General features: G+C 33.0%; 2 protein-coding genes across 2 annotated transcripts; both read left to right on the plus strand.

Annotated features, from left to right (window-relative positions):
* LOC136410764 (doublesex- and mab-3-related transcription factor A2-like) lies at positions 1-15,348 on the plus strand. Its single transcript, XM_066393077.1, has 4 exons — positions 1-271; positions 6,289-6,581; positions 13,876-14,257; positions 14,493-15,348. The coding sequence occupies exons 1-4, from the start codon at positions 99-101 to the stop codon at positions 14,782-14,784; spliced, it is 1,140 nt and encodes a 379-aa protein (XP_066249174.1). The 5' UTR covers positions 1-98; the 3' UTR covers positions 14,785-15,348.
* Positions 15,349-21,354: 6,006 nt separating this feature from the next.
* Positions 21,355-25,897, plus strand: LOC136411081 (uncharacterized). The gene has a single exon (XM_066393485.1). It carries the CDS (start codon positions 21,439-21,441, stop codon positions 23,644-23,646), a length of 2,208 nt encoding a protein of 735 aa, XP_066249582.1. The 5' UTR covers positions 21,355-21,438; the 3' UTR covers positions 23,647-25,897.
* Positions 25,898-25,980: the final 83 nt, after the last annotated feature.

Below are 25,980 nucleotides of genomic sequence, written 5' to 3' on the forward strand. Positions count from 1 at the left end.
GTGTCAGTTGCTGAAACTGGTAATTCTAAGACGGAAGTTTGAAAATTACTCTAGGGGATCGTTTTCGGTATTTTATGTAGGTTTGAATCGTGGTGACAATGAGTTTACCGAATAGTGGGATGGACATGTCGACGATAATGTCGCAACATCCAGTTTTGGGCGCCATCCCGCCAGCTCTATTCTTTCGCACCTCCGAAAGGTATCAAAGGACTCCTAAGTGCGCTCGGTGTCGAAATCACGGTGTCGTGTCGGCTCTCAAGGGACATAAAAGGTAGGAAAACCCATTTGTGTATTTTTATTAAAAATCGCGTGAAAAAGTATACGCAACATATATGTGCATAGTACTAAAAATATAGTTATTATATACATATTTGTGAAAATACATTTAAAAAATTATATTGAACCGCCTCATGTAATATACTAAGCTATCATTTTTGAAACCTAACCAGATATTTTTTTCTTATTAGGCCGTTACGTTATTATATGGGTTTACCTTTCGCAAGTTGTACGTTTATTCAAAAACTAACACTAAAATTGATATATACTATAAGCTGCAAATTAACATTTATTCTCAAGTTTACAAAAAAAATTGTTTTATTAAATAACTGGAAATGTACGCCGGAGTTCTACTCGTCCAAATTTGACGTTCGATGTCCGCCATCATCAAAATCCATCCATATACATCATCCAAAATCACATTCCTAGTTAATTTTGACGTTAGACTATGGACGGAATTTTGACTGACTGAATAGTTTTCAATTCTGTTTAGGTTAATTCAAGTTAGTAGTAGTTAATGATATCAGGATTGTACGAGTCAAACTGACTCAAATAAATTAAGTTAAAAGTTCCTTTTTTACTCATAACAACAAACACCAGTTTTTTTTATTTTCAATTTTATTTTAGGGAATTCTATGCTGTCAAAAATTAGGTTTAAACATACCGGAAAACTACAAAGTCTCAATTATTTGTCTATTTAGAAGTTTCTTCTAGTTTGGAAAAATTTGCTACGTATAGCATTTGCTCTAAGATATGTTCTCGTCACATTGTGAGCTTTTTAATGTATTTATATAGATCAGTTCTCTTTTTTTTTTATTATAGTTATAGCTAAAACCTTGTGTAAAATTATCCGTCATTTTCTTTTGAGCAACATTATGCCTTTCACTGACTTAGTATAGTGTTCAAAAGCACTATATGTTCATTACAAATGGACTAGTCAGCGCGGTTTTACGCGGCAGACATGCGCATTGATAAATCTCCAAGTAACAGAAAAGCTTATATAGAAATCACTGTTATATCAGTGGCAAACTAAAAAACGAAATATTAAAGGATTGTTGTTTTAAGTTCAGAATATCAGGTTTATAGAGTCAACCTAGTCAAGCATAATTACTATTTTGTAAGAAGAAGAAAGAAAAAAGTACTAACAAAATATAATTAAGCGTGAAATAAAAAGCTAAAGATAAATGGAAAAAATCGATAAATAAAATTAAGCGAGATGGTAGCAATAGAACACCTCAACTGCGATTATCAAGAACAAGTCAAAGTAGGTATTCAGAATGTTGGTGTAGTTTATTTAGCATTGTAAAGTGAGATGCAGATAGTATAATCAAGCAATTAGAGAAGTTCTTAAAATGATAGAGATTTCAGTTCCGTTTAATATTCACTTATAGAATGCACTGCAATGAACGTGAGAATTTTAATAAATTATACAGGGTGGGCCACGAGTAACGCCTCGGAATTTCATGACAAAGCCAAGAGATTTTTTAACTGTTTCTTTTTTGGGGTGTATACAGACTAACTAGAGCTATATTTTAAAATTATTTTCAAAGTGTACAGAGTGTCCCAAACACATGTAATTGATCAAAGTAGCATTTTTTTAAATAGGATCCCCTGTATATTATATAATTTTTGAACTCAACCATTAAAATACAATTAAGTTTTATTAAGGTTTATGGTATCTAACTCTAGCAGTTTTTGAAATAATTCAGTTTTTGTCAAAATGCAAGATAATTTTCAACACCCAATCTCTCATCCCATATTTAAGTTTCTAAAACAAAATTTTAATAGGAAGCCATCAAAGGACCAAATTTTGTGCTGTAAGTTTCAAAAAGTCGGCGAATTGTACAGGGTGCTCTAAAAATAGCGCCAAATTCGTTCAATTTTTAACTGTTAATAACTTCTTTAATTTAAATGGGACACCCGATATGTTGTGTTACTGTTAAATGCCAAATTTACTTATCTATCGCATATCGTTAGGGTTCCCTATACCTAGCTCTACTCATTTTCGCAAAAAACATACATTTTTATAAAAATATCTAAATTCCCAATTTTAACATTATGCCATATGAAATTGCCAAGATATCCATGCAATGTAATTATTTACTTGCGTATATTTGTATATTACAATTTTAACAATATTAACAAAAAGCAGAAAACTAAGTATGATTAAAAAAATGTATATCAGGTGTTTTACATGATGACCATTTTTTTCTATGCATATTTTGATTCTTTCTTCAAAAGGTTTTCTGACATTTTCCAGCATTTGTGGCGTAAGAGAAGTAAAAACATTTCTAATTTTATTCTCATGTCATCAGTCTTGATAGGAGTAATCTTATAAACTTCATTTTTTGCGTACCCCCATAAAAAATAATAAGTTTATAAGATTACTCCACAAGGTACATTATATACCTTGAAACTGTTATATAGATAGTGATGGTTTGGTGATAACTTTTGATTCTATAAAAATATACTGCAGCCGTTCTAGAACATCAAGGAGGATTAGTCGATTTACATTACTATTTTGCTATAACGAATAACAATTTGAGTGAAGAGTTGGTTTCTAATAATAAAAAACTTCGGTAATTTCTAGATATATCTGCGGAAAAATCCAAGAAATTTTATATTCAATTTACATATTTTTTTTTGGATTAAGATACCAAGGAGGACGAAAATGGAGATCACTTTCTTAGGATTTTTTTCCGATCTTTAATAGGAAGGTATTTTTTAGATTTTTCTATATACATAGCGCCAAAAGTAATTGATTTTTTAAAATGCCAAAAAAACACAACTTTGGTTTCCTTCAACCCTCAAAATAGGTCAGCAGATCCTTGTCCTCGACGAAGATTGACGGCCGAACTTGCAACCTAACGCGATTGTGCTAAGCATTATCATATCGTGAAACAGTTATTAAAGCTTCAATCATGTCCATTGTCAAAATGCCGCAGATATTTATTTAGGGCAGTAGTTCCATTACATTCGCCATATTATGCTGGTAGCATTTTGTCGTCCGAAACAGGCCTAATCTGGTGCCACGTATATAGGTATGACTTCTTATAATATAATTTACAAACTATATGATTATACATATGTATGTAAGTACATACTGATGCCTGTTCCGATATTCGCGTTTTGTGCATTTAGTACCCAACTAAAATTTGTGAGTTAAGTCAAAAATTCAAGTAGGTTTGATGCTAATTTTAGCAGTCCCTAAACGCAGTTACTATTTTATTGATGTTCTGGCCAGTTTAACAGGAACATAAAGCCCTTCTTAAGTTGGATAATAGAGTTTTGTCATTGGCTCTTACCTCCGTTTCCATGGAAACTATTATCTCGGCAAACTTACCACCAGCACTTCAATGTTTTTGGCCTTCATGATAATATCACATCACATTCAATTTTATCGTAAGTAGCGTAAACTCTTGATTCGTCTTTAAAAAAAATATTTTTAGTGAATACTTAAGTTTATATTTAAACATATGCATATAAGTCGAAATATGTATTCTCCATTATGCTCACTAATGATAGAAGGCTTATAGTGATCAGATGAATTAAGACAGAAAAAAGAAAATTTAATTTCTAGAATATTTTTTGAGGGTTGATTTCGAAATGTTTAACTATTTTGATAATGTTATTTGCAATATTAATATCTTCGAGTTAGTGTTTCAATGCCGGCACTTCTATCAAGGTTCTTCTAGCTTTCCATATAAAATAATTCCGAGTGAGAAGCTACTCTTAAAAATTTCGTGAATATGTAATAGGAAGATAATAACACGTTGGTAATACATCTATTTGTCCATGTTTCTTTCCATATATTTTGTCGGAAACTTTAAAACTCGTGTTCTTTTTCGCTTTGGTAATTTTAACGCAAAAAGTAAATAAACATATAGGATGGCAGTTGAGGAACGATCTAAATTCGAGATTTGAAACGATTTAGATTTGAAGTGCGGACACTTTGTATAATGTATAATATATCTTGGAAAATAATAGAATTGCATCATTTGAGGTAAGCTACATATAGAAGTACCCGTACAGTAAATCATTGCGACATATGTATAATTTCGAATTATATAAAATCACTTTTTCTTCACGGTGATAATGTCACAAAGTGTAAATTTAACGCTTTTCTAACTTATTACATTATTATGCATTCATTTGTACATTATGCATTTTTTGAAAGACTTTCTAAGAAATATAGTGTTTATGATAAAATAAGAAAGATATCCTTCAATCTCTCTCCCAATGCTGAGTTATATCTTTTAAAAGAGTTATTAGTTCTAGCGAATATTTCCAGATATATGTATTTCGGTTTTAACGGAAATTTTCTTTTTCTTTTTGGTTCACCAGAACTATTTGGAATTTTACAACTTAAAAAAAAAGTATATCTCAGCATTTAAGCGTTAAAAATCCTTGAATTTTAGAAGATCCCAATAAATGCATCACCAGAAACGTCCACCCAGTCTATGTCCCTAACTCATGTCGCTAAAATACTAAATGGTTAATTTTGAACGTTATATTCAGAAAGTCATTTATAAACGCATACAACGTACTAATGGTAATGTGTAAAAGGCATGTCACACAATAAAGCGATTACTGTTTCAAAGTGAAACGGGAAACTGAAATAAACACTTGGAAAACTGCTGAGGGTGTAGCATTTTTGAAATTTTATGGAAATATTTATTTTCATTTACTGCAAATGTCAGTATACACATTTAATATTTCTCGCTCTGGAGTATGTAGATAGACGATTTTTTATATTGGGTATATACAAAATGACTCCCAACGTTTTGCAACTGTCCAGATGTTTTCTCGGGTGCCCATACGATACTAATTGGTCAGTCAGTAGGCCGGTAACCATCCACTATCCTTTTGAGCCGAAGAAGTCTCGTCCGCAGGGCATTTGATCCGATTATGTGTTGCTTAAGAACGCCTCATATTATCGGGCTGGTCCCAATCAGATCAAATATTACAATATTAATTTTGTCCTGTTTGATGATAACTTGACCGTACTACCTCATGTGAATAGAAAATATATAATGAATGTTATGATATTTGACATGCCTGTAACCAGACGGTCCGACTGATATTATCAATCATCTTTTATCATACCTCATGAATGGGCAATAACTGTATTCTCCTTGAAAGTACAAAGTCTAAATCAAAATCGTACAATACGTATCATACAATTAAATGGTATAAATGTATAATTAATAGTAAAATCGTACGTTAATAGTGAATATCTTATACTTATCTATATGTATAAAACTACATAGCCACACCCACAATAACTCACAGCGTTTTCCTTTCTGGTATTGGCAATATCTGGTGTGATAAGTACTAAATTGCCAAACGCTAAACCTCTTTTATATAGGTATAGTTTCCAAAGGACGTCAGAGACACAACTTCCGAGAGCAGGGTCTAATTTATTACGTAGCCTAAGGCTAGACAGAATTGAAAACTTTGTCTTTAAGAGACACTAGATACTGGATACAAACCCGACAAGATGTCGGCTTGGAGTTTCTGGAGCGAGAAATCCCTTTCTCGGGATCTTTCTCCTATAACATTAAGTTTGCACAGAAATAAACTAGTGGAATATTCGTTTTCTCATCACTTTTGATAACTTTGTTATTTATCGTACGAGGCTGAAAAGTTGGCACAATATACATATAAAACATCGCTTTCATGTTTTTGCCTAAAAATAATTATCAGTGGCTCATAATAAATAACAGATTTTTATAAGTAATTGCTAAAATGGTGTTTTTGTATTTATAAAGTCATCATATTATATTTTGATCTATAATTTAGTGAGGTTATCGGAAAATATACTAAAAGCTAAAAAAATGAAAATCCCTGTATTCAAAATCTAAAAAAACTCGCTCTCCATACATTTTTCAAAATTGGTGATGTAAAAAATTGTTCAAAATTTACGATTACCAATTTTTTTGCAGGCACTGATCTTCATAAATAGTGTTTCTCTAAACTGTCTGTGTCATATTTTTCTTTTTTTCGCTGCAGATATTGCAGATGGAGAGACTGCAACTGCGCCAAATGCACCTTGATTGCCGAAAGACAAAGAGTGATGGCGGCACAAGTGGCCCTCAGAAGGCAACAAGCCCAAGAAGAGAACGAAGCTCGCGAGTTGGGCATTATTTTTCCGACTCCAGCCACCATTAATGAGGCAACTTTACCGCCATTGACTCCACCGGAATCAACAGCTCCATTGGATATCGGAGCAGCCACGACAACCTTTATTCATCATCAGAAGTCTTCGTTTATTGCTTCTGATACGTCCAATCCTTCTAGTCCAAGTAAGTATGCACTAACAAAAGATCCGTCAGAATCTCAAAGAATCCATAACTTTTGCTTCACATTATAATGATTACTGCATTTTGACTTAAATAGTCTATTTCTCAATATTTTGATAGTGATTATTATCGCAGCTGTAGAGTGTATGCATCGAACGACTTAAGTGAAGAGAACATATTCTATTATAGATATCAGATTAACTGAAATATGAGAAATGCTAGTTGCGTGGATGGAGCTGGACATGGGTAAATAATCCGTTTTATGAGAACAAATCCAGAGAAAGTGAATATCCAATAGATGCAGAGAAAAATTTGATAACATCTTGCTCTAATGTTATAAGGTATCATATCATTTGAATTATAATTGAATTAAATTGAATTACATTTGAATTACAATTCGGTCACTCGTCATCTGAAAGATTACTTCAGTTGTGGATTATGGTACATAGGATTTCTCCAGATTAAATAATATACCGTCAAAATAGGCAAAAATCAGGCTCGAGAGTTCAGAGAGTGAGACAGAATAGTATAATAAAAGAACCTTTCCGGATTTATGACCAATAGAGAGAATCATCTTCTTCCATGGACAAAAATTTCAATTTTGGGCAGCAGAACATTCTGTGGGAATGATGTGGAATTTCAAGGTTGAATTTTCGTTCGGGAGATAGGCTCATTTTAAGAAATGGTAGATTACACACCTGGGTAAAAAGATTTTTTTCGTTATTGAATAAAATACTAGGTATTTTATGAGAGAAAACGGCATTTAAACATACACAGAGATCATGAAATTTTGGGATATTGGCGTTGTATGATTGGGACCGTACTGTGGTGGGACTATACCCCAAAGTTATAGAGTACGTCATTGTGAGTCAAAACGACATTTTCCTTTTTCATTATCACATATTTCGATAAGAATAAAGTGTGGGCATAAACAGAGCACTTTACATCTTAATCTTTTGAAATTGCAGTTTGTTATTTTAGAACTTTACGAACTTTAGAGATTACGAAATTACTCATTTCGATTGAAACAACATAATATAGAACAAATCATCTAAGTTTAATACGCAAAACGAATTAAAAACTGTAATATTAAGGTGCTTTTTTCCGTCGTACATAATACCCTCATGAAGCACAAAAAATGATCAGTTTGAGGGAAATCGTTTGTAGAGAAATTTAAGAAATCCAATATTTTTATTAAATCCTATATTTATATTAAATCAGAAAGAATAAAATGATTTAATAAAATAATAATATATCAAGTTACAATAGTGTCGAGAACCGAACTACAAAAACATGTTCAATAGTAAATTAATGATATCTAGAGTAATGGATCAGTCTGATATAATAGACCTATTTATTAAGCTTATAGTACCTTATATCCGACGAATAACTATTTACAATATGGCTGATTAACGACCATACCGTCAACGACCCACAACTACATATTATACGCGTCATTTGCCCATCTACAGAGACCAATATGATCAAACACAAGCTAATTTCCCAAACGCCATTCTCTAAAGGTCTCCCGGTCATTATTTGCATTCGAATTGTCAATATAAGTTATTCTTAATATAAAAGACTTGTTTAATTTTAATTATATTTGTCGTTGTGAAACTGTTACTTAGAATAAGTAACATTTGCTAAGATAATGGTTAGGCAAACAAGAGTCACTTAAGATCTTTGTTTGAGGTATTAATACTACCGCGATGCAATAGACATCTATCGTACTCATCTACCACAACCCTTTTCCATTCATTGAGATTACTGTTAGTTCAGGTATTTATTGTGTTTAGTTTTCGTTAATACTTATAATTAATTGTATTGAGCTGAACATTTAGCTCTTATTATGGAGTCGGTCTTGAGTGGTTTGCCGAATTTGGGCTGCAATATGTCATTGCCACGCGATATAAACCGTCCAACAGGTACTTAACAGTAAATTATCTTTGTTTTATTCGATATTTTCTGTCGAGAGCTCTCTAATATCAGCCAGTTTAAGAAACAAGTAAGTCGTTAATATTTTAAGGAATTGTATTTGGTAAACAAAAGATTAATGTTTGAATAATACAGCCTACTAATGGTGTTTTTATAAGGAGATATTGTTGACTCTGTCCTTTCTTCTGCCGTTAGAACCAAGCATGCTTGTTTTAAACTAATTTACCAATTCGTTTTCAATTATGTGGCAAATAATGGAATACTCGTTTTATACTTTTCTCGAGGATCCTCATCTATAATATATGTCTGCGTAGTGTAATGGTTATTCGATGTTTTAATGTTATTGTGTAAGATTTAACTAAAGAATGGTGGACGGTTTCAATTAGGTTCTGTTTATTTTTGCACGGTGGAACTGACCTTTAGCATATTCTAAGATTCTAAGGGGGAGTGTCGGTTAATGGTCAAACCCACTAGTCAGTAAAAGAATATGATCATACACATGATCTCGATGTCATTAATGATGAGGAAAATAAGATTAAAAACCAAGCCTAGACTGGCTTTGGTCTTATTCGTGCGCCGAGACTCTTGTTCCCGGCTTTGCAAAATGAATTTTGGACTTAGTCTTGTTTGTCTTCGATTTTTGATTGTTTGATCAAGTCTCAGCATTGGTCTTTGCGATAAACAATAAGGTGTTACAGTTATTAATTCAAATTGTCCATTCGAAGAGTTGTAGATCGTGCTTTTATGAGTGTTTGAAGAATTTTTCGGATATGTTGAATTTTTTACACCTTTAAGAATCATTGTCAACTTCGTCGAAAACGATTAATTTTTCTGTAAACCCGTAAGATCGATGCGGTAACATCATAAAATTTCTATCAGATAATAGTGTATTCGACCTCAAAGAAAACTTGCTTAAAAAAAATTGAAAAATGCTAGAATTAATCAAAATTTCTGCAAATCTCACAACCATTTTGCTGTCCTTCACCAATATTTTTTCTGTAAGCATAATTTATTCTTTCAAACAATATTGTTCAATCTTCTAAGCCAAGAGTAAATAAGTCTCCTCAAAATATCAAAATGCACATACATAATAGACAGATCGGCATCATGTCTTGAAAATTTATTTTACATAAACTATAAGAAATTTGACGATAGAGCATTTGCAGTAAGTCGTTTTCTATACGAATAAGTCAAATCGAATAGAACATTTCAAGGAAATAAAGGAAATTATCTTAAGTATGTACATATGAAATTATCAGAATCAAAGTCAAAGTTCTTGCCATTTTATCGCATTATACGTTAATTTTCAATGAAGAGATGCTCACAGATGAAATTATAAAATCGTTAAGTTCTCATAATAACGGAGAAATTTGATGATCGTTCCTCCCATGATGATTACCTTAAGTTAAATAAATCCCTCGGATTATGAGATGTATCCAAATTTGTCCTTGACACAAATCGTGCAAATGGAGATAGCAAACTCATATTGAAATTAAAAACGTTGAAATGCCTGACAGGAAATCCCAGATACCTATTATGGCATCGAAACCATCGACAACAACATTAAATTTTTAAGCATAGGTTGATGTGCTGATGATGACACTTTCAGACCTTTAAATCCAGTTTATCCGAACAAAGTCACATAAACGCAAACTCGTTAAACGAGGGGCTGTTCGAACCGAATGGTATGTATAAAGGAAAAAGGGAAGGAAACACAAGTGCTTCCCATCCCACAAAATTCTTTATTTCCCCGAGTTGGAATTGTGACATAGCGGCTTTATATTATTAAAAGTGCGAGATAAGGGAAAGAAATGGAAAAAAAAACAATAGCGACGATCTTGAGGTATAAACTCCTTTCTCTGAGCCAAGATCACAAAAAACATATCGTGGGTAGGAACTAATCGAGTTTTTAAGTATACTAAAGATTAAATATAGTTTTATGGGCGAGCTTAACTAGAGAGAGTTAGAATTTCCTGCTACCTACTAATTTAAAATTTTTTTATATAAAGTGAAAATTATTTTGATGTTTACGATTTTCCTGTAGACTATTATTTCATTTTTTTATTAGGTAACGCTATTAGTCATACTTAACCACACAAACTCCACCTCCACTGAAAGTCAATAACTAAAAATTCCTCGCTCCCTCGAGTACTTAATTAAAAGCCTAATTCTTTTGAAAAGGTCCGTTAGGATACGACGAATGAAAACTGTGTTTTTCTCTTTTCCGATTTAATGACCACCACTTCAATTGCTTCGAAGAGAAAACGCATTTTTACAGTTTTAAACTCGTTTAATCGGCTGACCAGTTCCAGTTCCATTGAAACAATTTTGAGCGCTGTTTCACCGGATAAAGGGCCTTTTATACTCGAACAAAAGCATTTCGCTATTAGTTCTGAATGTGAGCTTTTTTGGATTTTTTGTGAAACATAATACGTTAAAAAATTTCGTAATATATGCTTCTGCTCCGAGACGTAAACTTGTGAGTTTGGACATGGATTTCTAAAGATGTCCCATTGAAGAAGTCAATATGTTAACGAAATGTACTCTACCCAACAAGCTATTCGGATGTTTACTTTTCGATCCAACATTTTGTCAGAATCGCAGAAACTTCAACAAAATAAGAAATCTCCTCATAGAAGTATGACTACTGCCACTACTGTTTAAAATATGTGAATTTTCGAAAAGCAATTGCGTGAACTCAGGCAACTCAGAGGGAATTCATTTTAATGGCACCACCGCATATTGGAGCCCGATCTGAATATCTTCACCTCAGACTATTTTTATCCAGCAAGAGTATAGAGAATAATGTGAAAATATGAAAGAATCTGACCTCGTCGTCGTTTCAATGCAATGTTTCCTAATACTTTTTTGCCAGTTTTTTTAAAGCTGCACCGTTTCATTACGTTCACAATCAAACACCCACAAGGTGATTCAGAATTCCATTGAAAAACTTCAGAATGTGATTTCTGGCGTTGCGATAAAATAGGATTAAAATAGATTGTCTTCTGATTAATAACTGGTCCTTGGCAGCATTTTGATTGATCCTTCCTTTTGCACGTTTCTTTATAGATGCATGTGAGACTACACATATAATGAAATGAGCGACGAAATTTTTGACTAAGTCACATTACCTTCCAAAGAAAATTCTTTTCCAACCCCAAATATGTACTGTTATTGCCATTTTAACTTATGCTTAATATTTGCTTAAATTGTTTTCCATTTTAATATGTGATACGTCAGTCGCCAGTCCATACACTTGAGAAATCTACAAAGAGAATCAATCGTATCATAATCCTACGTCAACTACCTACCGAATTATCTTCATGGAGTTATCTTAATCAAAATCAACAAGTTTAAGAGTCAAGCGCGACTAGGCCGACATAAATCGTTTCGTTTTGACATTTCCACTAAAAATCAACAGGTTCGCGGGGGGTTTTAAAATTGAAGAGCAAAGATATGTAGTAGCAAGTAGCAAGTAGAGTTAATAAGGGTCTTTTAAAAGGGCCGTCGTCGCCTCTTCATTACCCGTAAATGATACTTGGGAATTCGCAATAAGGAAGGAATGTAATAGGAGGGTGACATGCCGGTATAAATATGAGTATCTGTTGGGCATTGCCATAAAAGGAAAATTAAATATCTCTTTACGACTTATAATGGTTTGGTGGATTGATAATTAATTTTATCTTTAAGCGTGACTTCTGGCTTAATATGGGTTTTGCCTTATAAACCAATGGCATGCTTAAGCAGACCGTCAACTTTGAACGTTCTTCAGTGCCTTCAGTTATCGCATTTCTGGCAATTCTTTTTGTTTTGAAATATTTATCAATAATTTTATTAATTAATTATAATAGTGATAAATGAATATCTAGATAGACGGCTAAGTGTACCTGCCTACGAGTAGTACCTCTTATGAAAAGTACCAAGTCAAAAAAATAAAAAAGAGGTCGGCGAGGTCAGAATCAATCTAGAAGAGAAAAATATCATTATGAAAATATTATACCTTTCATTGTGAACTCAAATAACGGAAATGCAGCTGAACAAGTCGACCCTATGGTGGATGAAATATACTCGTATATCAATTGAATGGTGGACGGAAGATTATTTCCTTTTCCTGGTAGATTAACATTTTAATACTTTATAGCCCCAGTGAAAGTATCCAGAATCAACATAGCATTTACATCTCGATTAGAGCAAGAAAAATCACATTAATAGTTTCCCATCACGATGCTGCTTGGAATTTTGCAATAAAAGGGCACGCCACTGTATGATACGTTCACTCTATTCTTGTTTTACTGGTTGACTTGTGAAGAGAAAATCATAATGCAAAACGCGCCTAAGTATATCGTGCCACCGCTAAAGTACCCAGAAAATCTCTTGAAAATCCCTTTAATTGATCAACCCCAGTTCTCGTCTTACCCTAACGACTCTTGAAAAGGATACACAAGTCATTAGGGAACATACGCGTACACGCGATTTGAAAAGACTGTTAGTTTTCAGTCGACGGATATTAAAATTAAATTGCCGTGGATTGTTCCAGCAATTATTGTTCTGAGGCACTTTCCACACGCTTATTAGGATATATTTTTAAATGAATAGAAACTGGCTTAAACATGCACTAATGGGTAGAAACTGCAATTTGTTTCTCCCGCCTACTTGCACAAAGCATTCGGTGCAACCAATGAAATTGTCCCCGGCTATTATCGTCCTGAAACTTGCCTATTCATTATAGAAACTTACTGTCAAGAAACGCCCAGTATAAACCCAAAGTTTCCCTGAGTGTCTAGATTAAGCTACCATTAAACTTCCGAAAGAAATTAACCGGTATTCTAAGAGTTTACGAGACTTCTGTCCCTGCCCTTCGGATAAAAGTTTCCGACCATAAGATGCGTGGTTACTGGCAGCAATCAAATTTATGGTACTTAAAATTCTTTCTTTCGAATATTATTGCCAGAAGTTTGAAAGTTTTATAGCGTAACATTATCGGTCCCTTATGCTAAATCCTATAATTGCCCTGCATTGATGGTCGCGTTCATCAATCTCTTTAGCATAAATTTTCTCAAAAACTAAATCTTTGTCACACATTTCTTTAAGTTAATTTTGATAATACTGAATCAAATATCGACCTCGGAAAAACTTTAGGGGTAACTTATAGGGAAATGCACAATAGATCGAAGGGCAATTGACGGAGTACAAAAGCGAGAAAGGGATGACCCTGTGGGCAGAGGTTTAAGAGCAGCAGACAATGCTGGAATTATGTTTGAATAGAAACTGAAAGTAATATGTCGGTTCAAGTGAAATTGGATATTTTCTCTTTACGTACGAGAAAGAGTTGCACGATCTTAACTGAGGTCTCTCTTTTCAGCATCTAAACGTGCCAAAATCAACATTGAAGAATCAGATTCCGACCCAGAGGACACGAAATGCTCCCGCCCTTCGGCCATATCCAGCCAGATGTCTATCTCACAGACAGTAGTATCCTGCTCTTCTCCAGAACCCGCAACTAGTCCAGAGGCTGACCTCAATGTTGAAGAGAACGATACAAATACTCCAGAAAATCTCTCATTGAAGAGGGACGTCAGTCCAGAACCAATTTCGCAGAATGCCGAAAGTTTCATAGCAAATCATCATGCCAGATTTACTCAGCATTCTCAAGTTCAAGCATCACCTCAACGGTCACCTGTTAATGTACTAATGAGAGTGTTTCCGGGGAAGAGAAGATCAGACGTTGAAGCGATACTACAAAGGTATGAAACAAGAAAAAATTATGCTACGAATACCAATTTTTATGAGAGGAGTAAAAATAATATCCAAACTCCTTATAACTTCTTGCCTTCGTTTTTTTTTATTCGTCATATGCTGATCAAGTTTTGCTTTTACTCTGAGCTTAAAATTTGGCTCTTAAACACACAGAATTATTATTACTGTAAAATGTTTATAGTGCAATTCTTGATTAACATATAAATAAAATTTTCATTTCAGATGTAAAGGAGATATCCTCCAAGCAATGGAGCTTATGGTAGAGAACGAGGAGCCATCCTCTCCATCGGCATTCTCACCCCTGGGGCCTCCTCATCCTTTCCACAGGTACAGCCCTTCTAGAAGATTCCTCTCAGCTCCTTACGCAGGTACCGGTTATTTATCATCAATTATCAGACCACCACCAGATTATTTATCCATGATGGGGCCATTACATGATGTTTATAACGATAAAGCCACTGCATCTTCTCCTGGGTCAAACACAAGTTCAGATAAAACTTCTTATTCGGAATAACCTTTGTACTCATTCAAAAGTGGAAATAATATTTAGTGATTTTTGTTATAAAGTGATATAAAACAAATAAATATTTAATGGCGTTAAGCGCAAATATTGATGTTTACTACAGTAGGATCAGTAATAATGTAAAGGAAATGTAAGATTTTAAGACGTTGTCTAGTGAAGATTCGTGCCAAACTTAGGGTTGTTATTAAATATTTTAAATTGAGCATAAAATATGTAGCATTTGGTTCATTAGATTTTCTTGCATCTCCCTGTATATAAAATGCTTTGTTCTAGTATAAGTCGTATCGAGTGGAAAATACTTCTTGATATGCAAAAGGTTTTAAACCTTTGCCTCACACATCATAACTAAATAAGGCTTTAGAAAATACATCTAATTATTGTAAACTATTGATGTTACTTGCTATAAATATTAAAATGTTTAATGGTTATTTAGTGAAATATATTCCTTCCACATTCAAGCTTTTAAGCAAAAGTCTTCATAAAACTTTAGAAGGATTTTAAACGTATTAAGTGGAAGTTTCGTGTATCTGCCATTATCGTCTTGGACTTCGTATTCTTCCAACTAAGTCATAGAAGTATATAAAAATTATATAAATATAGATAAGTAATAAAGGTCGTATACAAAGAATTACTTATGCATATTTTTTGTCCATCGGTGTCAAATTTATCTGAAAAACTGTGAAAATGTATTCTTTTCAACTGTGTTGATCTTGGTGAAGACATTGTGAGATACTCTCCTGCCTTTTGGTAAGTATATTCATTCTTTATTCTATTATCCAGTAATAATGCAATTTCGTTCACTTGAAATTCCAGTTATCCTATCGGAATGTGCTGCAGTACTATCTTGCGTCCGAGATAATAGAAAAAAGAATGTAAAAATATAAGCACCACATTCAATGATGTATAACATGATAAGAGAAAATAAATGATATAAAATCTGGTTGTCGAAATGATTATGATAACTCGTGAATATGAGATACGTGCGACTTATAAACTCATACAAAAACATTAGTATTTCAGCAGTCCTTGTAGGGTATTTTTTTCCATCAACATGTTAGAAACCTCGATCTTTAGAATTGGCAGGTAGAATTTAGCCACTTCAAACACAAAGCGGATTCATTAAGCAAAGTTTTATTTCCATGAAAAATCAGCTCATAATTATTGATTTTGAAAGACTTTTAATGCTTAAGCTGTACATTTTTAAATCAAACTTCTTCGTTAAAAGCTCTTGTCGAAATGGTGAAAGAAGAAATAAATTTTACTTTTACACAAATGAATTCGACGTAAGAGAGAACAAAATCTGAAACGCATTATCTAAATCCTTTTGTGGAATCTCCTTGGGTTGTTTAAAAGAGGTTGATTTGTCTGCGTTCAAGCAATTAATGGGGAGACTAGTCAAAGTTTCCACGCGAACAATCACATCAAAATTTAATTATAAAATACATATTATGAATCAACCGGGTTCCGTCCCTCTATTCAATGGGTCACCCTACTATGCAGTTTCGCTCCCCGGTATCGTATTGAATACATGAAGCCAGTTATTAGGTCCCATTGTTGGCCTGTAGCTAACAGATCGTATAAATTATATTGTAAACAGTGGCGTGTGTTTAGTTTTATTGTTCGCATTAAACTGTGGTTATTCTCCCTTGTTGTCGAGCGGTTTAAAGTGATTGATGATGATTTAATTATTCGCAGTATTGAGGGGTTATTTAAAATTAATTCTTCATTTGCAGAAGATTTTATTAATCTGAAAATTAATGATTCTTAAAAGTGTTGTCAGGTAGAAAATTTGAAAATCTGCAGTTGGTGACACAGGGTGATATTCTTCCCATAAGCCATAAAGATTTCAGTGTAATGTATTTCGCGGTTTTGTGAAACCCCTATAGTTTATATAAAAATACCCTGTGTGTTTAGGCGATTCACTTGCCATTACTAAATGTTATTGACATTTAAACATCCTCTAATTACGAACTTATACTGTTGAAAATCAGAAAACTAAGAAAAGAATTAGAAATTGGAAATACATATAGATTTGACTATAAAAAAATGGAATTTATGTTAAAATATCGAGTTTAAAATCAAAGTTTAGTAAAATTCTAATTTGAAATATGGATATAGTTAAATTCCGAATTAACAACAGGTTGAATTCGGATTAAACTGCATCCGAGAGGAGGTGATAAATGTAATGTTGGTCTGTCAACGATAATCAAAAAATGTTCGAAATGTTCCTGAAGACATCCCAATATTCGACTATGTATTGCTAATATATGCATGTATATACATATACAGGGTGTTAATTAAGTATTGTACATGTACACTTATTTCACGGGATGAACTTTTAAATGATTTTATCACAAAAAGTTTTTATGAATGTAGATTTCAACGTCTTCGTTTAAAAACTAGATAATGTTGGAATTTCATTTTTAATTTGATTTTTTTAAAATATTTTCGGACAGAGATATAATAATCGGACAAAATTTAGTATACGGTGTTCTATACATGCATAGAAGTCGGAGGTGGCTGTTTTCAACAACTATTGTAATATTAAATTAATTTTAATAATTTCAATAATTGTTATTAAATCAATTTTACCCAAGTCATATTAATTGCAAACTCGTTTTTCTCCGAAACGGTTACTTCTACAGATATTTTACACGAGTACCTTTTTTTAAATACAAATGTACAATAAGCCTATTAATATAAAAGTGGATTATACATATAGTGTAGCGCAAAAAAGTTAGAGCCAATCAAATTGTTACGGAACCTTATATGTGGCGCCTTCCATCAGTAAGAAAAAAATTAAGACAATATTTGGATTTTGCGTCTTAAAAAACCCCTGTAACCCTTTGTCCGATTATTACATTTCTGTCTGAAAATATTTAAAAAAAAACAATTAAAAATGATATTTCAACACCCTGTAATTCTTAAACGAAGACATTGCGGACTTAGATTCATATAAACTTTTTGTGATAAAATCAGTTAAAGATTTATCCTTTGAAATATGAACATGTACTTAATTAACACCCTGTATAGTAGACCCCTCTGTAAGTTAGACAAGGCGGATAAAACCTCGAAAACGGACCCGAGGACGACTGGTTCGATGATTACCTCGACTGAAACTTACTCCATATTCAATTTAGGAGGATATTGAGGTACCGGTTTTTAGTGTCGTTTCCTTGATATCCTGCTGTAGCATAAACTGGTCTACTAGTGATCTTATTCGTTAACTCAGTTAAGAAATGGCTTTCTTCGCAATTAGATTTAAAATGAAACACGTTTAGTTAATGATTTCGACTATGAAATCATCACTTTACTTGACAAAATTAGCGAAGTTGTGTGCCCTTCTTGTCATTGCCATTTGGCGGCTTCATTATGGCGATAGGTGCCAAAAGAACTGATGCCTATTTGAATACTGTTTACGGAAAGACGCTTTTCAGCTCACAAACTTGACAATCGCAAGAAAACTTGTGTTACAGCACAGCTGTGTTTTCAGCGATGTTAATTCATTAATCATGTGTTTGCCAATATTATGGTTGATTGGACCGTATACAAAAGCAACACGTCAAAAATCTTCCAATCAAGACAACAATGAGCTTCATGACATCCAAATTCAGGTTGAACACGATACTATAATAGTTACTTAAGACGACCTAATACTTTTTTGGATATCAAATAGCCTTAGCTCCTGGTAACACTTACACCCATTCTACGTTCACCCTAAAACCTACTAGGGCCATACAAAAATAATACCTTTTGTAATCGAAAACACCCGTGTATATGCACTAAGGCAAAAAAGAATTTTATCAAGGTATCATATTAACACACCGGAAACTGAACGTTAAAATGCAATTATTTGTAAGTTTCCTCTCTCTCTCTTCTAAACCTCTTTTGTGTCTCAAGTAGAGTTTCTTTATGCCTGAGATCTCTGAAAGTCGAGTGTACCTTTTCAGTAACAATCGCTTGATATAGCGATCCCTATTGAGGAATAATAAATATAATAGGTCTCTTTATTGTCGCAGCATGTGTACCTACCTCCCACTGGTTTCGTCCTTTGTTTAAGATTCATTTCTAAAACGTTTTTATTTTAAAATTTACCCGGTGCATGCTGAACTGCCAGTCCATACTGTGCGTCCTCAATCACCCTATTCACAAAGGACCATATTCGCTTCGCGTATAATAGAACACGCCCTTTAATACCGATTAATTTTTTCACAATAAACTTGACGAACGTAATTAGGTAAAAATTCGTAAAACAAGAATTTTCATAATAGTTCCCAAAAAGTGCTCTTTATATTGGTTCTACGACGATAAAAACTGTATAATTTAAAAATTAAACACAGATCTTTAGATAGCGGGGTTTTATTTTTCCCTTTCGGGGTGCCTTTGTACTTTTTCGAAGTGTATTTTAAATGCAAATCACCCTTTCTTTTGCCAATTTTATTAACTTAAGCAGCCGATCTCCTGCAACCCCACAGGCCTGTTAGTGACAGACATTGTGTGTTTCCTCTATCCCAACCGAGATTTCCTATCAACGGCCACACTTAAAAATGAATTACAATTACCCTTAAGCACCCTTTAGAATAACGCGTCTACGAAACACTCTCTTGATGTTCGTGCTATTGATTTTTGGTTGGTGGTGGCTAATAGAAAATAATGTATAAGGAATTAGGTTCGTGTGTTGTAGCCTTCCGGAGGTTTTGGGTAATAGATACGTTATGTGTTGGTGAACGGTGTTATAAATGACCCTCAGGAATTTACGAATAGACATCTGTTGAGGGTTATTGTACTGTAAGTCTTGACACTATTGCTTAGATCTAAGACGAGATTGTAACTTTCACTTTTAAATATTCCCTTTACGTTTCAAACGGATTGCTCCTTTTTTCATTCATTCACACAATTTTTCAAAAGGGCTAGTCTGGTTTGAGTAATTTTCTTCATTTTTTTAAAAATTTTGTTTGAGGATAACGCGTCACATACAAGGAGGGATTGTAGAAGTAGTGGAATTGCACACTATTTTCAGTTAAAACTAACGGAGAATAACATTCACCTATCACTAAGGGCTCGCGTGAAGACCCTTGTTAACGTTTTGGTGATAAATCTGTCACGATCTTCAGAATCTAGGAAATTAATATAAAATATTATATTAATGTAAAAACATTAAATTAACAGTTTTTAAACTGAGTCTTGTCATTTCATGAGGTTGATTTTAGGTAAATGATTAGTGTTTGAGCATTTTGCCTAATTTAACCTGTTTTCTTTTTTAACTGTATTATCTGTGTTAGTAATTGTAGTAAGTGCTATTTGCTAGTTTCTGGCATATTTGTATTTGTCTGAGATTGACCTTTTGTTCAAGCACAGGTAACCAACCGTTATCCATGCTTACGGAACAAGAACCTATACATACATACATCGGTTGCTAATAAGCAACACATAAGTAATATATGCATTTTCTTTAATTTTACTCTTTTTTGAGCATTATTTCTTGGTAACGATGCAACCATCTTCCCATTTAATTCTGTAGCCATTATCAAAGGCATTCTGGCATATATTTGACCTGCAAATTGATCTAATTTCAATACGATTTTTATATTCTCTAATTCTCTTTTTTAAGGGTCTTGAGGTTTTGCCCATATAAAATTTCTCTCCTTGGCAAGGAGTTTTCTATGACATTTTTTTGCTTGTTAATTTTCGTTTTGTAGTTATGTTTTCGTAAGTGGTGAATGTAATGTGTTTTTTTTTCTTAGCAACTATTCTAATATTGAATTCCTTTTTGAATTTATGAATGAAGGTAACTTAGTTATCTCTCTTCATACACTACTATGTCTTCATTGCAAAGCTCCTGCTTCCCGATAATTCAAGAAGTTATCGAAAGTGACAGTTTTCGTACCGAAATGAATGGTTCACGTCAGAGATATCATAGCTCGCATTTTATTGTACACTTAATTGTGGAAAAAATATAATATGTATTTGATTTGATCATTTAAAAATATTTAAAGATTAAATTCAAATGGGCCGTGGCAGTTTAAATGTATATCTTATCATCGTTCTCGTTGAGAAGCCTATAAAACAATACTTATCTATATCGTTGAATCTAATAACATTAACTGTTTTGCAAAAATGTATGGTATATCCCATAATTGTCAGAAAATAGCTTTTCTAATATTCTGTGTGCCTCAAGATCTCTTTATTAAGTGGACAGCAAATACATGATTGACTCTTTAATCCAACATACCTACTTCGTTTCAATGTTTATCGAATATCTATGTGGAAGGTTTAGTGAAAAATGCACTAAAAGCTCCAGATGATCAAAGATCATTAGAACTCAAGAATGCTATGATTACTCATTCTTCATTACATCTTTTTGCCCCCAATAATTTTTATAATTTAATTAACTTATTTCGGCTTATTTTTACTTTACTTATTTTTAAGGTACTGTCCTAAGTGAATGTTATCTTCGTTATTCGAATCATAAAGCATTATCGGTACTTGATAGAATTTATTTTATCACTCAAAGCACATCAAAATAAATTGCAAAGCAACTAGTCTCTACTGAAACATTTATATGAACAATACGTGCATCTCTTAATACAGTGGTTTAGTTTTTACTGCAATTAATAAAAACATTTCGAGTGTGTTAGATTCATTATGAAGTTGTTCAATGAACTATTAAATAATTATTCAAATCGATGTATGAACGATTTGTTATGTGAACACGATATTGAAGATGGAGTGAAGAACTTTCTTCAAGGTTCTGAGAACTACTACTTTATTGAGACTAATCAAATCAAAGAGCACTCTAAGAAAATACATTCTATCCTGAAAACCTTGACAACACAATATGGCTCTGATGAATACAAATTTTTGGATATAAACCAAGCCAATATAGATTTAAAGGAAGTTTCACTGCCCAAGTTGTTGGTGCTGATAATTTCCCAAGAAGAAAACGTTGAAATCTCAACTATAAGAACCATAATCAATACAGTGATTTTTTGCAAAAGCAAAATTATAATAATAAACAGAAAAATAAATAAATTTAATCAGCAAATTTTGCAGCTGTATGACTTCTCGGCACATCGTTTAGTAGTACTGAAGAGAAATCTAGAAGAGAGTTCCCGAGATTTCTTAACTGCATCGCATGGTGACAATGTCTTGAAAAAAGAAATAACTACATTTCTGAAAAACTCTGAGTGGCAATATATCATAAGTAAGTCAAGTAAAGTAACCGACAGGTTACTAAACATACAAGAGGTTCTGACTGGTTTACCTGAAGATTTAAATCACACCTATGCAAATGAGTGTGTGTTTCTTAACTGGAAGGATGTTCGTGGATTCGAAAGTGAGTTCTTAGCCTGTGCACTGCCTAAATTAGTAGTCCTAGTTTGCGATGAAAATGAACCAGCTGACTTGGAAGTATTAAAACAACTGTTATTGAAACATTACAAAATTGGACAAAAGAAAATAATCTTCGTTACTGTAAATGACAAAATCAGAGATTATCTTTCGTCAAACCAAACCAATTTTGATGAAGTTAGAGAAGCTGCGCTCCACGGGAAGCAAATACTAAATAACATTTCGAGTAAATATTTGAAGGACCTTCCCAATGAGACTAATCAGAATTTCAATATATCTCAGTTTCTATTAAGCAGAGACAGAGCTTATTATGTGATTGAAACCCCTTATGTTTTATCTACAGCTACAGCTTTACGCAGAGATATCCAGGACCTACCAGACTCATTAAAAAATCAATATTCGCTAAAGAATTATCTCTTTCTTTACTGGGAGCAAGTTGAAATACTGAAAAATACCTTTGGATTAACACTCAAGTTTCCCAATTTATTAATGCTGATTTGTCAAACATATTCTCCAGATACCGCAAATCATTTGCTGGAAAGTTTGATGTTTAAGCTAAGTGTTAGTAATAGAAAAAAGTTGGTTTTCATTACTGAGGACACAAATTTAAATGAAAGTTTAAAGAGGATCCATGTTAATATATACAGGGCGATACCTCCTGAGCTTAAAGAATGTTGCGAAGTCCCATGCAACAGTAAGAAGCTCAAAATTGATCTGCACATACCTACCTTATCGAGAGCTGCTGAAGATGGACAATTGGACATTGTAAAATTACGTATCGATAAGGGGTCCAACATTAATGCGTGTGCTCCAGGAACATCTATAAGACCAATCGAAAGAGCAGTTATTAAAGGGCATTTTTATGTGGTTTTGTTTATGATCAGACACGGAGCGGAATTCAATTGGGATAAGCGTACAAATCCATTGCACAGAGCAGCATTAAAGGGTGATATAAATGTTGCAACGGTCCTATTAGAAAATTGCGCAACAATCGAAGCCAGAAACGAAAATGAAGAAACTGCACTCCACCTTGCCATTGCAAAAGGCCACTTTGAGATGGTGAAAGCCCTAATAGGTTTTGATGCTAACCTTGAAGCTGTTGATAACCAAAGAAAAACACCGTTGCATATAGCAGTTGAGTACAACAAAAATGATATAACTAACTTTTTGTTAACATTAGATGCAAATCATAATGCGAAAGACAACAAAGATCGAACCCCTCTTCACATAGCGGTTGAAAAAGGAAATGAGTGCATTGTGAAGCTTTTGCTAGAGTATGGAGCTGACGTAAACTGTAAGACTACTGAGGCTGGTGGCTATACGACAACACCATTACATATAGCAGCTAAACATGGTTGGGATAAAATTGTGGAACTTTTGCTTAGGAATCAAGCGAATATAAATAGTAAGACCAGTAACGATGAAACAGTCTTTGAGTTGGGAAGGCAAAGTGGAAATCCTAATGTACAGACAGTTTTAAATCGTATTGCGGGCAATGTCTAAGTAGTTGATAAAAACCAATTCGTGAAAAATAAGTAATTTTATATTATATATAATATGTATAATGTACCACTTATAGTATGTTGTAATCGACAGGCACTTTAAAAATATATGATTATGGTTTTGGTTTTGCCTTGGCATTATTTAAAAACTTTTAATGATCTAATCTATACTAATATAATGTATTAAATATATCTATATGCATATTAAATATATTGTATATAATAAAAATATATCTAAATATACAGGGTGTCTCAGAAATAAGTGCCATAATTTCAACAAGTAACAGAACTCATCAACAGTAACAACTTTTGTCAAAGAAGTTTTTTTTAAAGTTACATTTACTTCCGGTATTTTTACCTATTAAAACCACTCTATGGCACCGCTTATGGATTAAAAAAAAATCCAAATACACACTGGACATTTTGTTGATGTTTTCTTATCGTAAAGTTTTTTTACTAAGCGTGAGTCAAGCTCGATGCACCGGAAGGCTTATATTGTTTACGATTGATACGTGTCGTTTCTGTTATTGTCTGTTATTGAAATTATTGAGAAATTTTCGTGTGAAATGCCGCGTTTTACAAATAACGAATACACTGATATGGTGTTAGCTTATGGGGAAGCCCGTGGAAATTCTAATCGGGCTCGAAGGATTTATCGGGGGATTTTATAGGTAAGTCAAAAATTTAAATTATTTTAACAGTAAATAACGTAAAACCCCAATAACCAGTAACTCTTCCTACTTAACTGTACGCGTTTATTGACTATTCGCAAAAAAAGACATGCACATCAGAAAGCAGGCAAAAAATTCATTAGGTACAATTTGATTCCTGATCGTGAAATGAGCGTTTTAAAAATATTAAAAACTTTATTCATTAGAGTGATACAAGATTCTTTTAGATAACTACATCTAGTTTGAATGCCAACTTATAACTAACTATTGGCTTACATGGTTTCGCCTTTTATAGTAATTAGTTGCTGATATGGCTAAACTTGGTATTCGTCATTTTGACACGTACAATAGATGATGAATCATATCTAAATCTTACAATGTAAGGTGAAATAGCCATATAACTGTACCAATGCGAAGGATCCGAAATAGGATAAACAATTTTAGATGCCATAGGCGCGTAACGGAATTGTAATAAATCTTTTAATGAATTGAACTGGGAAACTATACCTCTTACGCAAAAAATGTTACTTTTTACGAGTTCTATTATTGATTCAAATTATGGCACTTATTTCTGGGACACCCGGTATGTATAATATAACTATATCATCAAATCATTAATATTTGTCTGTTCTTGAGTTTTAATTGATATGCATCAATTATTTTTTTATTTTTTATTAAGGATTGCCTAACCATTGCATTGAGGATTAAATATACATTTATAACATAAGGAATTACATTTAGTGGGAACACCTAAAGAAACTCTACTGTAAAAAAAAATTCTTTCCGATTTCCGTGAATATTAACAAAATGCCTTACTGTTGCATTTTTTGAGGATCAAAAAGTTCCATTACTTAATATAATACTTGTTTTAAATGCAATGATATATCAAAACATTGAAAATGCTTATAGTAATCGCCAACAATAAATTCACAAATACTATTCGTATACTAACTGAATTAACAATTTTTCATTTTGTCATGTGTGTAGATTAAAAGTATTTTTTGTGTTGTAAAGTATTACACCTAGTTTAGATTATGGTAGACGTGGTACCACACGGGGGGCAATAATGTCGTAAATCTTGAACCCTTCAATTTTTTTCTTTTGGGGTTATATTAAGGAAAGAGTGTGCTCACATAAATTTACGTTTCTTGAAAACAATTCTGCAGTGTTTCGACGGATTATTGTTAAATGATTTTAAAAATAAATGGCGCAAGATAAGAGATGGCACTATAATTATGCTCTCTAGTTTGTAATGAATTTTATGAAACCTAATTAAATTGGTTTTATTTCATTGTCTGATATGTTTAAACTCAGAGTTCCGCATAAAGCTCCGTTCGATTTGAGTCTCAATTCTAAAGGAACTTGTAAATGTTAAATATTTGCATGGCAGCTTTAGTCGAGCGGTTTCCAGATCACGCGGGATGGTCATACACATAACCGCAATGTTTAAGGATATTTTAATTTTTGGCTTAAATTATTTTTATATGTTTTCACAGGTTTTGATGATTTATTGGTGGTATGTTGCAATGTTTATAATAACACCATTCCTTTAGTACCATTTTACACCGTTTATAAACAATCTTCGACTTTTTTTCTTAATGTTTACCCCTAAACAATAAAGTAAAATTGGCCAGTAAATTAGATTTTTTTAATTTTCCTGCAAA

The sequence above is a fragment of the Euwallacea similis genome, chromosome 9, assembly GCF_039881205.1.
Source record: "Euwallacea similis isolate ESF13 chromosome 9, ESF131.1, whole genome shotgun sequence".
Classification (NCBI taxonomy): Eukaryota; Metazoa; Arthropoda; class Insecta; order Coleoptera; family Curculionidae; genus Euwallacea; species Euwallacea similis.